Source organism: Amblyomma americanum, chromosome 6, assembly GCF_052857255.1.
Source record: "Amblyomma americanum isolate KBUSLIRL-KWMA chromosome 6, ASM5285725v1, whole genome shotgun sequence".
Lineage (NCBI taxonomy): Eukaryota > Metazoa > Arthropoda > Arachnida > Ixodida > Ixodidae > Amblyomma > Amblyomma americanum.
Genome location: NC_135502.1, coordinates 477997 through 496627, shown reverse-complemented (window position 1 = coordinate 496627; position 18631 = coordinate 477997). Strand labels below are relative to the sequence as shown.

The 18631-nt window shown below is 47.1% G+C and overlaps 1 protein-coding gene across 11 annotated transcripts in view; it reads left to right on the top strand.

The window, feature by feature from the left end:
- Positions 1–8063, top strand: part of LOC144136175 (uncharacterized) — a 218473-nt gene extending 210410 nt beyond the window's left edge. For all 11 annotated transcript variants that reach the window (XM_077668229.1, XM_077668228.1, XM_077668236.1 and 8 more), the window contains 2 exons: positions 3534–3699; positions 4611–8063. In XM_077668229.1, the coding sequence (XP_077524355.1) occupies positions 3534–3699; positions 4611–4756 (312 nt within the window). In that variant the 3' untranslated portion in view covers positions 4757–8063. The remainder of the gene's footprint in view (positions 1–3533; positions 3700–4610) is intronic.
- The last annotated feature ends 10568 nt before the right edge of the window (positions 8064–18631 follow it).

Sequence of the window (18631 nt, the reverse complement as noted above, 5' to 3'; positions counted from 1 at the left end):
ATCGCTGATGCCAACAGCCGCAACACCTGCCAGCCCAGCTGGTCGCCGCGTGTCCGTCTCAAAGCGCAGAGCCAACGAGAATAGACAGCGTAGCCTTAGCTGTAAGTGATCACAGTCACGTGACCACGTGAGCTGGGCTGATGTAGCAAGGCACGATACCAAGAATGCACAGGGGGGTACCACCACCACCAACTCCAATGCCACCGCAACCACCAAGATCATTAGCACCAACAAGAACGCCGACGACAACAACAACACCAAGACGAGGGAAGACGAGGCGATGAGGACGTTGAAGGAAGCCAACGAAGCACTCCGGAGCAAGAACAACGAGCTCGAGACGAAAGTCAGTAGGCAAGTGGCTACTATCAACAAAATGGCAAACCAGATCGCAGAAATCAAGAGCCTTCTGACCACCCTTTTCACCAGTAACGAAACGCCCCAAGTGGTAATATGTGACCCCACACCCAGCATCAGCAGTGGTGTACCACCAACATCCGCAGAAAAGGAACCGGCACCGAATAGACGGGCGATCGAGAACTTGAAGGAGCGCAAGCTTAACGACCAGGTGGACAACCTGAAAGACAAGGTCAACCAAATCGAGGAGCACCTTGACGGGCTCGAAGATTATATTAAAACAACCTTCACCAAGATGATTAACGACAGGTTCGCTGCCATCGAGCAGATGTGTCAGCAGTTAATGAACGCAATACAGCAACTAACGCAGCAGTACAATCGGCAACAATCATGGCCGCTCCAGCAACAGCCATAACTACAGCAGTGAAGGGTCTCGTGACCTGGCACTGGAACTGTAATGGTTTCGCTAGCAAGAAGGCAGTCTTGCAGCAACATATAACTCAAGTAGCATGCAAGCCTGATATAATAATTATACAAGAGACTTGCACTGATGCAGTATCGCTACGCGGTTACCGGGTATACGCCAAGTCTCCGAATGTCAGCGGCGGTAGAGGGATATGCACATTGGTTCGCAAGGGCCTCACATTCATTGAGCACAACTTGCACAACAATAAAATTGTATACACTCTCATCGAGGGCATTACGGGCAAGAACCAAAAGAACATCACCTTTCTGCTCAACGTCTACGGTAGCCCTTTACACTGGAAGCAGAAATTCAAGACGCTTCTTCACATAGCAAGCACCGTGGCGGGGAAACACAGGCTCGTCGTCTGCAGGAACTTCAACGCGGCGCACCCGCGTCTCCCGGTTACTGCAACAATTGAATTCATTCGAGCAGAGGCCAGTTCACGGTCGAATATGAATAACAAGGCATGCTCTTGTTCCTCGACGTATTGGTACAATGCAAGGGCGATGGACTCTTCTTCAAAGTATACCGGAAATCAACGCACACAGGAAAGTACTTAGACTTTAATTCGAGTCACCCGATTGCCCACAAAAGATCCGTTGTGTCATCTTTGGTGACGCGTGCGACACGAATTTGCAAAGAAAAAGAAGATTTGCAAGCCGAACTTCAAATGATACGCCAAGAACTTTCGTCTAACGGCTATCCCGACCATTTTGTGAAAAGAATCCAAAAACATATTTTGCAAACGAGCTTTTCCAGTCGTAAGGCTTTCACTGCCACTGCTGGAATTCCGTATGTACGGGGTATAAGCGAAGCTTTATCCCGTATTTTCGCGAAGTATAACCTACGCATCGGACACATGCCTTCCAGCAAACTTAGAAGTATGCTGGTGAACGTCCAGGACCCCCTGCCAGATAACCGCTTTCCCGGCGTTGTCTACCGAATCCCGTGCGGTGATTGTAACCAGGTTTACATAGGCGAAACGGGAAAATTCCCCAGAAGATTGAAAGAACATCAGCGCGATGTTGATAACCATAAAGTGGCTTCCAGTGCGATTGCCGAGCACGCGCATGTAAAAACGCATGATATCGCCTGGGACAACGCCGCAATTCTTTCCAAAGAGCGGAACCTGACGACACGCCTTTTGCTTGAGTCGTCATTCATCCAGACGACACCCGATACTATGTACCGGAAGGAAGGAACGATGCCACCCGTGTACATACAGTCATTACGTCATATTCTGGGTATTTAAGTTTCGACCACTGCCATTTTAGCCTCAGTGTGAACAAGGAACCCGTACGGGTTCCGAAACGTCAATTTGTTTTTACTTTGACTTGGTCAGTGACTGTAATCTTTTGCTTCTAATAATCTCTTACTCGCTTTCCATATCTTGTAGATCGTTGGGGAATTCAAAAAGGTTCCTTCGGTCGAAGAGACCGTGTGGGAACATACGGAATCTTATAGTCAGTAAACCAAAAATGTTTCAGAACAATTGTTCCCATCAAAAGGCGATCAGAATCAGGTATCGAAAATACCTTAAAGATATCAGAATTGGAGTGAAGGCGTAAATCATAGCCAATATTTTTTAACAAAGATCGTGGGAGAGAGTTGATCCTGTACTTCCAACGAACTGCACAGTGACCCTAAATCGTTGTGCCATAACGCGGTACGCTATAACTGAGAGCGTTTACAATAACTTTGCATATTGAAAGCGGCATGGGGTACCTAATATTGTAAAGCACACAGGAGATGGCTCGGAGCGTTTTACAAACGTGGGATAAGTGATCATTCCATGAAAGAGCACTGTCAAAGTATACTCCTAGGTGTTTCACTGTAGTTGTAATCAGACCCGTGCAAGAACAGCTGATGGTTTAAATCTGCCTTCTTCATCGCTGTGTGAAAGCATATAAGTTGAGTCTTAGAGCTGTTAACTTTGATTAGGTTGTGTGAGAACCAGTCCATAGCAATAGTGGCTGCAGGTTGAGGAGGAGAAAGTGAGTCAGGGTAGTTCGGCGACTGTGATACGAGGACAGTATCATCAGCGTGCTGATACAGGCCTACAGGCACAGCGTTCGAAAGGTCATTCAAGTAGACGTTAAATAACAGGGGACTAATTATGGAACCTTGAGGAACACCAGCTTTTATTAGCAAAGAAGTGCTCTTTGCCCGCCCAATCGAGACGTATTGCGTTCTCTACTTCAAAAACATTTCCAAAAGCGAAAAAAATGCGGTACAATGCAGTAAAGCAATAAAATGCGGTGACTGAATATATATCAGTAGAACTTATTATAGAAAGATGGAAGGCATCTCTCAGTCTTTTCTAAACTGACACTTAACATTTTTGTTGAACATCAGATTATCAAACAGCATTCTCAGAGCCACGCCATCACCAAAAAATTGTTTAGTGTACAGTTTTGCTGGTCTGAATGACTTAATTATGTTGAGGCCTTTTCTACTGTACTAACGTTTCCTGCTTTTCGCTTTGCTAATTCATGCTCACAAAAGCCATGTGCACCCAGTGCACTAACACTGTGTACCATCTGCTCAACTCTTGCCTGTGTTGAGCCAAAGGATTCAAATGCAAACAATTAACAATAAACTAAGGGTAGAGGTTGAGTGCTGTCCTGATTATGGCTGCTTTTGTGTCTGTGTACCTTTTTTTGGCCAGTTCCTTGGCTTGGTCAATGATTTGAATAATGAACCATGACTGCAGGGCACAGTGAAGGAAGTTCTGCCACAGGAAGTGCCCAAAAGGGTTTCTGGGAGCATATTCGATGATGGTGAGGAGGACAGTGACATCTTTGCTCCTTCAGCAAAGGCAAGCAGTAGTGCACGGTCGTCTCGAAGGAAGCAGGACACCCTGTTTGATGATGAGACAGGTTTGTTTCTCCCTTGAAGTTCTTGACATAGCATCTTTGTACTGAGTGGATCACTTAAGAACATCATTTGTGCATAACATTCAGCGTAGTGCATTGGTACACCTTGTTGAACACAGAGCTGTTAGTGCATATGGTGGTGAACAGTGCCTCGGTGTCTTAGTTGACAATGCCACTCGGGTACATTGATAGAGGTTGCAGCAGCAGCGAATGAATTAGCCTCATTAACATCGTTTCACACAGCAGTCCATTGGCTCACAGACCACCGGGAATGTCATGTGACGTCCCATTTCTGCTCCATGAAGTCCACACCTGGCCAGCCTGGTCTGGGCATAGGGAAAATCCGCATGCATGCCTAATCTGCTTATAGAAACTGCTCCAACTTTCACCCAGCTCCTGATAAGAATAACTGCTTATCCAAAAGGGTTATAGAAAAGGTACTGACAAAGCTGTCTTTTAGGCTTGTGATTTTCACTGCTTCAGTAATCTTGGGGGATTCCCCTAAGCATTGGACGAACTTCAATAATCTCACGAGTGATTTTTTGTCTGCACCTACGCAGCACACTTGTGTTTTGCAACTCGGGTGTGCATTCATAATCGTGACAATGAACTCCCAGATGTCCTGAAATCTGCCTTGTCACATTTTAGTTGTGTTCTTACAGCTGCTCTACAAACCACTGCCAGAGGTTTGTAACATATGCTGAAAGCGTCATTTAGTAAATTCCTTTGTCACGAAGCCATGCATACATAGGCCAACCAACATTTAGACATCTGCCGGTTTGGCCTATGTATGCATGGCTTTGTGACAACAGAATTTACTAAATGACGCCTTCAGCATATGTTACAAACCTCTGGCAGTGGTTTGTAGAGCAGCTATAGTTTCTGGCGCCAAGTTTTCCTTCCATTTCTTTCAGATGACATTTTCAGCTCCAAGCTAGTGCAGCCAAAGGTCAGCAAAAGTGAAAAAAAGGGCAGCCAGCCATCGTCATCTGCTAAAAGGTGTTTGCCGAGGACAACCGACTTCAAGGACCCGCTGCTTGGAGACCTGAATGACGAGTAGTGACCAGCTTTCTGGGGAACACTCCTCAACTACTGTGGCAGTACTCTGGCCCGTTTCACCGTAGCCAAATGTCAGCACATCCTGCCGCTGTCATAACTACCCACGCTGCAACATGATTCAAAGTGTATCGAGTTCTTACCGAAAAAATTTGGAGACTTCTTGTGAACTATGCTGGTAAATGTGCACAATTGCCGTTTTTGGGCTTAAATTTGGAGGCAAAAATTTATGTACTCATCTTAATGCAACTGCCATTGCACCGTTCAGATTTAGTTAAGTCTGCCATTGCACTGTTCAGTTTGAGTTAAGTTCTTGCTTTTTTGATTGCCTGCATGCACAATGAGACTTTTCTGATAGCCAGTTTAGAGCTCACAAGCAGCTAGTATTTTCAGTTAATCATTAATGATCTCCTTTGCAAACTTCAGCCTAGAAGGCCTCTGAGCAGGTTTGAGAGTTTCAAACAAACAAGTGCAGCCTGGAAAATGAGTGGTTGTAAAATATGACAGCCATGCTTGCCGTGAACAAGAGGAAAAATTGCAACAAAATGCTTCATGCTTCCTCTCGACACAAAATGCTTCATGCTTCCTCTCGACACAGCCAATCTTGTTTCACTCATGAATCCATCTGCAACAAGGGCAGCAAGAGCTGATCACAGTTCTAGAGCAGCTTGGCCCCTCACTTTGGATGGTCATATTTGTGAAAAAGAAAAGGTAGTTTTGTCTAACGTCTCCAAGATGTCAACCATGCCAAACGCCAGCACAGAAAGGCTTAATTGGCATGGTAATCATGATGGCAATGATGTTGGGACTGTTTGTAGCATGGTTGCTGTTTTGCATCCGATTTTAACGTGCTTGCTGCTTTGAGGTTCGATTTACTTCTAAAAAATGCGCACGTTGGAGTCTGCGCCATACGGCATCCTGATTGCCTCTGCTCTTTATTGACCTCGGAAATTCATGAAATTGCAAAACAGACTTGGGAGAAGCTAAGGTACTGTACAAAAAGTTATTGCTGGTCAGTTTTTTTTGCTTTCACTTCCTTTTCCTGTGCTCAGTAATAAGGAGATCTTTTTTTTTTCTTATAACATATTAATTGTTGATTTGCTACGTCATTTCATTTGACTTGGTCACATGCTGAGTGGTCTCGGTGTATAAAAAGCTGTTAGAAACCTGGGACCTGTCTGGCACTTCTTTGTAGAGCTAGGTGCATGCCGGGTGCTTTACCTAAGATGTTGTACAATTTTTAAAAATAGGCTTTCTGAGTTAGAAGAGCACTTTTTTTGGCATAGCATTGTCAGCAGTGTATTGCATCACAATACACCTAAGACATGCTAATAAGTAGGCCGGTTAACTAACATGGAATAGTTAATTTTTTTAACTACCACTGTTAGTCTCCTTATTTATTGAGAGGGCTGTAGCCCGCCATAAGTAAAATATATCACTTTTCAGAATTTCGAAAACGCAGTTACCCTCAGGGCTGTGACCTAGCAAATTCTGCCTACATTGTACCAAAAAACATGCACTTTCGAAAAGCTTGCAGGCAAAGCTACCCCTGCAGTGCACGTACGTAACTCATTGAAATAGCCAAAACTTGTTGCGCAACAGTCCCGAGGGCAACTGCGTTTTCGAAATTCTAAAAACTGATGTGGATATTAGTTATGGTGGGCTACACAACTCTCAATAAATAAGAAGACTAACAGTAATAGTTAACTATTCAGTATTAGTTAACTGGCTTACTAGTTGGCATGTCTTATCGATATTCTGATGCACTACACTGCTGACAATGCTATGCTGAAAAATGTGCTCTTCTAACTCAAAAAGCCTATTTTTAAAAAATTGCGGAACCATGTGAGGTGCGTTTTCATTATGTCCAGTCAGCACTTTCTGCATTATGCCAACCTTACCAAATGTAGCATTTGTTGTGATGTCAGGGGTGCAGAATGTTGGCTTGGTTCCCAGATGCTTAGAATCCGTGGTCTGCAGCAGCTGGGACTAGGTACAGTCTTTGCCAAATGTAACCAGGCTGCATGGTTCATCTGCGATATACTGGAGCACTTATTCTGTTTCTGAAGCTTTAAATCTCTGTAAGGTGACTATAACCCTTGCTCTTACTTTTCTTGTCTTTTTGCCCTTTAGGGAAGTTCTAAAAGCTCCGCTATACTAAAGTGAAAAACAAACCATGCAGCTGAATGCGTTTGGCAAATACGGTACTTCTTTGTCTGAAGAAGATTGTGACTGGAAAGCTTTCATTCTTTGGTCTTGGCCGCTGCAGCAGTCCGTGATGTGGGTTGGACTTTCGAATGCATCGTGAACACTCATTTCTTTATCTGTGGTTTTGGCTCAGAGCGGTGTGCATACATATTCAATACCTACTTATTGCCTGTGGTAAAGAAGTGCATGATGCTTGACCTATCTCGTAGTTGTGGCTGTCGCTTAGACTTCTTGGCCTATTGTGAAAGGAGGAAGAAGGTTTTAAGCTGAAAATTTGTAATAATGAAGTTGCAGTTGTGAAATCTTCAGGGGACATGTATTTTTGTGTGCTGATTTCAAATGCTGTATTTAATTTAATGAAAAACGAGTCCATATGTAGTTCATACTATGTAAGGTTTTTGTTGCAAGCTATTGAAAATTTTTGCTGCTGGGAACTTGCTAAAATGTATGCCCTTGGTTTTTCTTGATGCTCAGGAATGCAAAAAAAGATAAAATTATCATTCTTGCCATCACAGGACTTTAGTTATAGTGTCTTGAAGTTGCCACTTCAGAAACGGGAAAAAATTTTGATTTGTCATCTGTCTAGTCATTGTTTTTCTTACTGTCTTATGATATGGTTTTTGACTGAGCTGCAGCGTTGTCTTGGTATTATCCACAAAAGAGCTTGCAATGTTGCGGTTAAAAAGAAGCATTCACCAGTGCGTAACATGGCTCTGCTTTGCATGTCGCCACAGGAAAACTTGTCTGGCATAAATTTGCTTTTCTCGGGGTGGAATTAGAGCAAGGTACCCACTGGTGCCTAGCTCTGTTGCAAATTTTAGCATGAAAGTTAAATCTCTTGAGTCACGAGTGAACTATATATGGAAAGTTTTTTTATGACTCCATCAAGCATTCATGTTGCAGACTGGGACCAGAGTCACGACCTTGAATAGGAATGCTTGTATTTTTGTGGTTTCCAGCTTTGTTCAGAACTTGTTTCAACTATTCTTGTACATACTGAAGTCCTTTTAATGGTAACATGAGTATATTGAGCACCTGTGCACAAATGCATGTGCCACTTTAAAACAGATGTTAATAAAAACACCTTTACTAGTTGCTGTGCATATTCAGGGATGTGACTCCTGCTTCAAATGCGCCATTTTGATACAAACTCAACTTCTTGCGCCAGACTGTGCCAAACACAGAGAAGAGATGAAAATTGTGCCACTTTACGCCAGAACGACTTTGGCATTTGTGCTGCGGCAACGGTCGCAAACAACGCAATCATTCATTTTTCGAAAAGAAATTGTAGCCATTCATATTCCGCTCGGTGGGCGCCTCCCGCACACTTTCTAATAATTTTCGTGCATTTTCGCCGGTTCCAGCAAACGGTGGCGTGCGCGTGGCTACTCCGGAGTCCCTGCTGTCGTTGCTGCTGACGCCAAGGAACTGAATGGGGTTGAGTGGGCTGAATAGCATGGCCAAGTGCGGGGCGTTGCCTAACTTATGCCATGGAGGAAGGTAAACTCAAAAGAGGCCATCGCTGTCTTAGCTGCACGCTAAAAAGTGTGCCGGTAGTCACGCGTTTTCACAAGAAAGAACTACTGGGAGTCTTTGGCCAACGGCGCAGCCAATAGTAATGCAAGGTGCAGTGGTGTCGACACGTCTGCTGCATTGTCTGCTGCGCATGCGCGAGCGTGCTGAGACGGGTCCAAGTAGGGTGGGGGCGTAGGTGAGAGCCAGCTTCATAAAACATGACGCAGTCACCTCTATTGTGTTCTTTCCTTCCTCCATGACTTACTCACAAAACATTGAAAGGAAGGCTGAGGGTGCTGCGAGAAAACTTGATATTAATAGGGCGCTGAGCCGTATTGATTTTGAGGGCATGCGGATTTCGAATGAAGAAAGATAGATTGGAACAGTTTTACGTTTATCAGCCTGTGGTCGATTGCGGCTCTCTGGGTCTGCGGTGACCCAGATTTTGTTACTGCGTCCAATCGGACCGCACGTTTGGGAGCACTTTCGCCCGTCGTGAGGGTCGGTGCGATGATGTAGGTATAGTTCGATAGTAGCGCCACCAATGTTTTCGGTTTTACGGGAAACCCTGCGTCGTACTGCTGTTCGACCTGCACTTCCATTTCTAGTTGTCTGCCGCCCCGCAACTTGATTGGCTTGCGGCAATACGAAACTACAAGCAGCAGACAGAGCGATGTGCGCTGCTGACAGTCTTCGCTCTGGAGTTGGAAGTAGTGTAGCAGCCTCATTTGTTCTGTTTGAAAAGTGCTTGCTTTCTGTTCACGTGTTCTTTGAGTTTGCTACCCATGCCTGAACTGCGAAGATGAGCAAACGTGAGTATTTTGTTCATTTCAAAGACAATATAATTTTTGGTGTTGGTGTGATTGAAAGCTTGCGAGGGCGAGCTAAGAAAGATGGTTCTTTATCGAGTACTGATGGGAGGCCTGGCAGTGGAAGGCACACAGTCTTCTATCGCGGGCATTTCAACAGGTAGGTAGTGTAGTCATGCCAAGAGATGATATCTTCGTGCGCGCTGTGGTCACGTTGAAGTGAGAGGAACCACGAAAGAGAATGTGCTGTTTACCAATTATTTCAGCCGGTTCTAAACCATATTGTTTTTTCCTTTTTAGTGCGAACGCCGAGCGCACGAGCACTGCGGCGCCATCTGTTTGCGGTTCCAGGAAGAGTCCGGTGTGCAGGACGACATGTCCTAGGCCACACGGAGTGTCGCTGGCAGTTACCGTCTGTTTGCTTCGAATTACTCGAATTGCTCATCTATTAGCTTCAGATTGCTCGAAAATGAAATTTAGCTTGCTCGAAGAAGCTCCAAAGTGCAATTTTGGCTGCGCCAAACTGCTCCAATATACAAATTTGCCTACGCCATATTGCTCCAAAGCACGATTTTACTTGCTCTAAAACGACCTTGTGCAGTCCCACCCCTGATATTGAATGTGTATACAAAGTGCTACACGGTCTGACACCTCATAGCCTGATTTTGTTGCGCATATTCATCAAAAAGTGTAGGTAGGTTAATGGAGTCCCACAATACAATCCGTTGGGGTGGCTCAGTGGTAGTGGTGCTCAGCTTTTGAAAGATGTGGCTCTGAGATAATTGTGCATCTCCTGTGGGAGTGCCCTTCTTTGGTGACCGAAAGACATACGTTGTTTTGTGCCCTGGGCCACCTCAATTCTCGCCCTTTAACAGAGGATAAGATATTGGGACTGGTGGCCACAACAGTCAACTGCCGTCAAGGCTTACAAGGCACTGTTTTGCTTCCTGAGGGCGACTGGCTTGAGGGACCAATTGTGACTGTGCCCCTCGCCCCTTCTCTCTTTCCCTTCTCAATCCCATCATCCATCTCCCCCATGCAGAGTAGCCAGCTATACTCAGGGACAGCTTTTTGTGGCTATGCTGCAGAAGCTGCAGGCACATGCCACCAGCTTAAACGCCTCTCTCTCTCTCATGAGAGCGTGATAAGAGCGCGCTTGTGAAAGCCTTGCACCTTGCCCTTGTAGCTTCCACTGCATAGCCATAAAAAGTTGTCTGCGAGTTTAGAACACCCTTCCGGTTAACATCCCTGCCTTCCCTCTTCCTTATTATCTCTCTCTCTGTTTTTTTTCCTCTGTGGTTTTTTTCCTTTGTGGGCTGTTTAATTGCAACGAATTTGGAAAGCAATTGGGAGTATCACGAAAAGAGTTGAAACCTCAGTAAATATTTGGATGATCCAAATGATGGAACCAGCTGGAATATCCACTTGAATTAGGAAAACTAGTTGGTGTACAATTTCCAATTCCCACCTTTCTTTTTTGACAGGGTATATGTGCAGGTCTGGTATCTTTCTCCGTGGTCAAACTCTATATAAATATTAATCTAAATTGGGAGACACATAGCATATCGCTACAGCACGTGCACATCCTTACAATTGTACTATATGAATTCTTAATTGGCATTGAGAGACCTCTCTTTATTTACTGATTACCAAAAGTTACTCGGAGAACATATTTCATACTTGCAAGCATACCAGAGCCCGAGCAGTAGTATAAACAGTTCGCAGTCATTCAGTAAACATGCGACAGTCAGCATGTTGCAGTTAATGAACTCTCGTCATCTGAGAAAAAATGCCCGTTGTATCCAAAGTATGCTCAATGTGAAACAGAAAGCACAAAAAAACGAAAATAAAACCCTTTAGCATACACCTTAACGCAGCCTTGTATTTTGAGAGCGACTGAACGATGAAGATTATCTTGCTCACTTAAATGATCCTGCAGTAACTTTGCACTGCAAAATTTCTAGTATGTAATCGCAGAACTTAGCAGAGCAGTCTTCTGTCTGCTCTGGAAATCCTTTCAGTATTTCTGAGAATGAATCGTTTGCAACACAATTACATGAAGTTACATAAAGAAAATGGCAGTGGATTAACTTCACTAACCCTGGAATAAAGCAAAAAGCTTCTGCAAACATGGCTACACATAGTATAGCTTTATTGTTACACAGTTGTTTCGCTATGTTTCTCTAAGCCTTGCTGCTTGTCAGGCATTGGTGCAGTGCCTACGAATATTGCTCTATGGTCTGAGAAATATGTAGCCATTGTTTCAACCTTTGTTACAGCAAGTGTCGTCATCGCAGTTTCCCTGGCAAAGAGTAGATCTATGCAGGATCCACGCTCTGTGGTCACGGCAGGTTGTTTAGGTGTTACCACGATGTTAAATCTTTGGCTGACACAGCAATCTATATATATATATATATATATATATATATATATATATATATATATATATATATATATATATATATTCTGATGAAGGCCGTTCCAAGGCCAAAACGTCAAATGCATTGTTTCGAACGTTGGTCCCTGTTTAGTCACTATATAATATAATGCAGAAAAAAGGCACACGAACGGAAACAGATTTATTTACGACGTTCCGGCCGCGGCCCGGCCTTCGTTAGTTAATGGCATTACTTGACGGAGGCCGGCCCCACCCGAAACGTCGTAAATAAATGTTTCCGTTCGTGTGACCTGACGAAGGCCAGGCCCCGGCCGAAACGTCGTATATATGGCGTTGTATATATGTAAATAGTTCTTTGTGTAGTGTGTTTATTGTGTTGATTCATTCATACTTCAGGGGAACGAAAGGCACATGGGGGGGCTGCGGCGCCTAAACAGTTGTCGCGTAGTTTTCCTATAAAATATAAAAAAACAAATCTGCTTCCGTTTGTGTGCCCCTTTTCATTACCTGACGAAGGCCGTGCCCCGGCCGAAACATAAATCTATTTTCGTTCGTGTGACCTGACGAAGGCCGGGCCCCGGCCGAAACGTCGTAAATAAATCTGTTTCCGTTCGTGTGCTCCACCCATTCCTGCATTATAAATTTCTGGATCCGGGAAAAGAAGGTTCATGGGAATGTTTCTATTTTTTTTAATTTTTTAGTGCCAATCAATGGGAGTATAATACTTAGATTAATCTGTCGCTTAAAGAAAATTAAGCAGCAAAAAAATCCACTCCGCCGGTGGGATCCGAACCCACGACCTCAAAATATCGCGTCCGGTGCTCTACGAACCTACGAACTGAGCTATGGCGACGGCTGTCCAATCTGCTGCTTTCGTGAGGATTTGGTTTTGCGTGTAAGTGAACCTTGACAGTGTTCACCAGCGCCACCCGCGTCCATAGCGGCGGACATAGCACATCCTGTATAACCGCGAGCGTGACGGGGAACGTCTTCTAACGGCGAGGGCGGAAACTGCGAGAACCCTCTTATGCTACCTATGGCACCAAGACTGCCAGAACTGAAAACCTCGTTAAGGTAGTAGCAGACAAGGCAAATGGAATCGGGGGCTCGTTTGACAGACATGGAGGAAGCCAACCGTCACCGAATCCAAGGTGCACAGGGGAATGTTTATACTTTTACTTTTTAATTTGTAGTGCCAATCAATGGGAGTATAATACTTCGATTAATCTATCGCTTAAAGAAAATTACTTATAAAGTAGCGTGTATTAACGCAAGACAAAAAAATGGCGATGGTTTAGCTCTGGTTGAACCTGGAGTGACACGATAGCTACAGCTGGCCGAGTGGAACTTGCTCAGTTGAATTGCAAAGTCAGTCTTTCGCCGCTCAGTTTCTCTGGGCGTTCCTTCTTCATCTTCGTCCCACTTCTCATCTTCGTACCGCGTGACCAACCACGTGAAAGCGTGGTGGCGCAGCTACGGGGTGGAAGCGCCGCCACGGCTTCTCCACGCTGAAGGCTCGAAATGCTACCGTAATGTAGTTATCGCTACAAAAACCACAAATTAACATCCTCTCAAAAGGAAGGCTGGCGAAAACCGACAAAGGGAGTTTAGCCTATAACGCATCTTTGGTTTATGCCCGGGGCTTGTATTTATCAGCTGTTTGGTTGCTTTAGTTTTCTTATCGCGCACCACGCCATACCAACCCTGTTCCCCTGAGCAAATTTCCTGTTATTCCCATTTTCCATGCTAATTCCTGACGGAATCTTCACGGCGCCTTGCAATTTCGTATTGAATTTTCCTTCCATTCATGAATAAAAATAAATATAATCCTATATTCTTCGAGCCCATCTACACCTTTCTATCTTTCTCTAGCAAACTACTTTTTCATTCGCTTTTTGTAGCACAAGAATAATTGATTTCAGTGAAATCAATACAAATAAAACTCCAGCGGAGTAATGTTTCTCAGCAGTTCCTGTTCTGTTAGCAAGCCTCGTTAAGCTTGGAGGCTCCGCGAACCTATAAAAGATTGCAGGATAGTGGGATGAGAATGAAATCGTGCTGGGCGAACCGCAGCGAACAATGAGAGGTGTGCCTTATTCGTTCGCATAATTGACGCACTCTTGTTTGTCAAGAAATCTCTGAAAACTTGGGGGTGAGTTCATAATGTGTGGCAAAACGTTGAAAAAATGTTTCAAGCAGTAATACACTGGATGAAAATTAGGCTGGGGGAATAAATTATGCATCCGGTGCTGCTAACCATCTAAATAAAAAAAAACAGCACGGTTCCCGTGCTTGATATTGTCACGAGGTGGTGATGGGAACTCCGCCGGGGTCACGTAGCACCGACTGGGGTCCGGTCTTGAGGAAGGCACAGAGCAGCTCGTAAGAGAATACTTTAATAGGCTGGCTTACGCCCACTAAGAACAGCTCTGAAAACTCAGCGGCGGCGATAGCAGCGAACGTGCTCGGCGGTCGTCGACTAACAGAATGCCCGCCGCTCTTGGCCGTGCTCGATTTTACAGGCGGCAAGGAAAGTTCCAGAACATAGTAGGCACACTTGCGCGAGGCTAGGAAAAATCGAGATAACTCTGGTCGCGTCTCGCGTCCCAGAAAATTGATAATGCGGCGTGCCTGCCGCGATAAGATCAGACAAAAAGCAAGCTTCGTGGCATTACTCCCCCCTTAAAGAAGCATCGACCCGATGCTTAAAAACAGGGATAACGGACATAAAGATACAGAGCATACAAAATAAATAATCATAATGTAAACACAAAGAGTCATTAGCGCGAATAGTAAGGCTTCAGACGGGCGACGTGGACAACTTCTGAGCGTGTGCGGCGTCTCTGGGATGCTGTAACTCCGTCAGGGACGACTTCATAGTCCAGATTACCCAGTCTGCGAAGAATCCTGTACGGGCCGAAATAGCGGCGCAGAAGTTTTTCACTCAGTCCGCGGCGGCGAATCGGCGTCCAAACCCAAACTCTATCGCCTGGCTGGTATTGCACTGCGCGTCTTCGAAGATTGTAGCGTCGGGCGTCGGTGCGCTGCTGGTCTTGTATTCTCTCACGGGCAAGTCGTCGAGCTTGTTCTGCGCGCTGCAGGTAGGCGGCGACGTCGAGGTTACTTTCGTCGGTAACGTCGGGCAGCATGGCGTCGAGTGTGGTCGTGGCCTCCCTCCCGTGGACGAGACTAAATGGTGTCATTTGGGTGGTCTCTTGCACAGCGGTGTTGTAGGCGAACACCACATAGGGAAGAATGACGTCCCATGTCTTGTGTTCTGCGTCTACGTACATAGAAAGCATATCGGCGATGGTCTTGTTGAGGCGTTCTGTAAGCCCGTTTGTCTGCGGATGGTACGCAGTTGTTCTCCGGTGACTTGTATGGCTGTGCTGCAGAATGGCCTGGGTTAGCTCCGCCGTGAACGCTGTCCCCCTGTCTGTTATCAGTATTTCGGGGGCGCCGTGTCGTAAAAGAATGGATTCGACGAAGAATTTGGCGACTTCTGCTGCTGTGCCGTTCGGGAGGGCCTTTGCTTCGGCGTACCTGGTGAGATAATCGGTCGCCACAATAATCCACTTGTTGCCCGTCGTTGATGTTGGGAAGGGGCCAAGTAGGTCCATACCGACCTCCTGGAAAGGTCTTGATGGTGGTCGAATCGGCTGCAGGAACCCTGCTGGTCTTTTCGGTGGCGTTTTCCGGCGTTGGCATTCACGACAACTCTTAACGTAGTGCGCGACGTCGGAGGATAGACGAGGCCAGTAATATCTCTCTTGGATTCGGCGGAGGGTGCGAGTAAACCTGAGGTGGCCAGCCATTGGTTCGTCAAGCGAAGCCTGCAGAATTTCCTCCCGAAGGCTCTTCGGGACGACGAGAAGGTAGGCGGCCTTGTTCGGTGAGAAATTCTTCTTCACGACGATTCCCTGTTGCAGACAGTAGGACGATAGTCCACGCCTGAAGAGGGCAGGAGGTGAAGGAGACTTCCCCTCAAGATATTCGTGCAGGCGCTGTAGGTCAGGATCAGATTGCTGCTGTCGTGCGAAGTCGCTGGAACTTAGCAGTCCAAGGAAAGCGTCGTCGTCATCGTCTTTTAGCGGCGTGTCGACAGGGGCTCGTGACAGGCAGTCAGCGTCGGAGTGCTTTCGCCCAGACTTGTAGACCACCGTGACGTCGAATTCTTGGAGGCGCAAGCTCCATCGAGCGAGACGGCCAGAGGGGTCCTTCAAGTTAGCCAGCCAGCACAATGCATGGTGGTCGCTCACAACCTTGAACGGGCGTCCATACAAGTAGGGACGGAACTTCGATGTAGCCCAGACGATCGCAAGGCACTCCTTTTCAGTGGTCGAATAGTTCGCTTCTGCTTTCGACAATGAACGACTTGCATATGCTATTACTTTTTCGACTCCTTCGTTTTTCTGGACGAGCACGGCGCTTAGACCAAAGCTGCTTGCGTCGGTATGGATTTCTGTCTCGGCGTTTTCGTCAAAGTGCCCTAGCACCGGTGGAGATTGCAGGAGACGCTGAAGTTCGTTGAAGGCTTCCGCTTGTGCCGAATTCCATGTGAATGGTACGTCTGCCTTGGAGAGCTTGGTCAGAGGTTCCGCGACGCGCGAAAAATTCCTCACAAAGCGTCTGTAATAAGCACACAATCCCAGAAATCTGCGGACCGCCTTCTTGTCATCAGGCTGCGGGAAATTGGCAATGGCGGCTGTCTTCTGCGGGTCGGGGCGCACGCCGTCCTTGCTGATGATGTGGCCGAGAAACAATAGTTCGTGGTAGGCAAACCGGCACTTTTCAGGCTTCAGGGTAAGTCCGGATAACTTGATTGCGTCGAGTACTGCCTTCAGCCTCCGGAGGTGTTCCTCGAAGCTCGCTACGAAGACTACAACGTCGTCTAGATAGACGAGACAGGTTTGCCACTTGAGGCCTGCCAACACTGTGTCCATTACCCTTTGGAAAGTTGCGGGTGCGGAGCAAAATTAAGCCCAAATGGCATGACTTTGAACTCGTACAGTCCGTCCGGTGTGATGAAGGCAGTCTTTTCCTGGTCTCTTTCGTCGACTTCAATCTGCCAATATCCACTCTTGAGATCCATCGACGAGAAATACTTGGCGTGGCAGAGCCTGTCCATAGTGTCGTCGATCCTCGGGAGGGGATAGACGTCTTTTTTCGTAATCTTGTTCAGTCGCCGATAATCGACGCAGAATCAAAGAGCACCGTCTTTCTTTCTCACTAGAACGACCGGTGCCGCCCATGGGCTCTTCGAAGGTTGGATGACGTCGTCGCGAAGCATTTCCTCTACTTGGTCCCGGATGGCCTGTCGTTCTCGCGGCGACACACGGTAAGGGCTTTGGCGGAGAGGTCTGGTGTGTTCGTCGGTTATAATTCGATGTTTGGCTGTCGTCGTTTGTCGCACCTTTGATGACGAGGCGAAACATTCGCTGTAACTTTGAAGAAGAAGGGTGATTTTCTCTTGTCGGTCCCGGGGTAATGCTGGGTTGATGGCGAACGTGGGAGCATGGTCTTGCTTTAGGCTGTCATTTGCAGGTTCGTCGGAGATGATGAAGGCGTCCAGTGAATCAGTTGCTTCGTCCAAGAACGCAATTGTAGTGCCTCTGTTGAGGTGTCGGTATTCTTCGCTGAAGTTCGTGACCAGTACTTCGGCTTTTCCATGCCGCAAATGAGCGATGCCTCTTGCGACGCCAAGTCGTCTGTCTAAGAGCAACTGCGTGTTTCCCTCGATGATGCCTTCTGCGTCTTCGAAATTTCTTGCACAGACGGGGACGATGACGCCGGACCGGGGTGGGATGGTTAGTTCTTCATCGAGAACACTGAGGGCCTTTGACTGCTCTGGGGTCGTTTTCGGAGGTAAAGCTTCGTCCGTCGAAAGCGTGATGGACTTGGACTTGAGGTCGATGACTGCGCGGTGCTGTGTCAAGAAGTCCATCCCCAGAATGACGTCACGGGAACATTTCTGAAGTACGACGAATACTGTCGGATATGTGTGTCCGTTGACAGTCAGTCTCGCAGTACACCTTCCTGATGGCGTGATGAGGTGTCCGCCTGCTGTGCGTATCTGCGGGCCATCCCAAGTCGTCGTCACTTCCTTGATCCGGTCGGCGAAGGAACCACTCAGCACGGAATAGTCAGCTCCCGTGTCGATTAGCAGTAACGTTTCGGCCGTCGACAGTCACCTCTAGATCGGAAGTCCTTGCTCTTGCGTTGCACGTAACTTTCGGCGTCGGGTCACGGCTTGGTCGGTGATTGCGACTGCGGCTGCAGGGGCTTGTCGATGTCGGTGGCCGGGGGGTCTCTAAGTTGCGTCGTGTCGTCGTCGGTGCGGCGTCGCCGTGAGTTCTCGTCGTTGGAGGGTCTTCGTTTTTTTGCCGGGAAGCAACCTCACCTCCTAAGGTTGCTGTTTTCAGTTTCCCCTGCGGGGGCTGGGGGACCTTCCTCGCACAGCCGCTGCGTAGCTGTGGCAGGGCGACGTGAAGCGCGAGGCTCGCGGCGAGGGTGAGCGGGAAAATCGGCTCGACACGTATTCGTCGCGGCGCAGGTAGTCGTCGATTTCTTGTGGATGTTGGCCGAAGCGTGGTCGTGGTGCGTCAACGGCGAATCCGCGAAGACCGATGCGTCGGAACGGGCAGTGACGCAGGACGTGGCCGGCTTCACCGCAGTGGAAGCACAGCGGACGGTTGTCACGGGTTCTCCAGGTGTCGCATTTCCTTGGGCCCGAACGTTGTTCGTAGGTCGGGTGGGCGGGGCCCGGAGGGCGGCGGTCCAGCACTGCTGGCTCACGTCGAATAGGGCTTGGGGTGGCACGTCGAGGCGCGGGCTTGCGTACTGCAGCGACGTAACTCATGGCTGGAGCTTGAGGTTCAGTCGTCGCAGAAGGGGAGCCAAGCGCATGCCGCACTTCTTCACGGACGACTTCCGTCAGGCTCGCTACTTG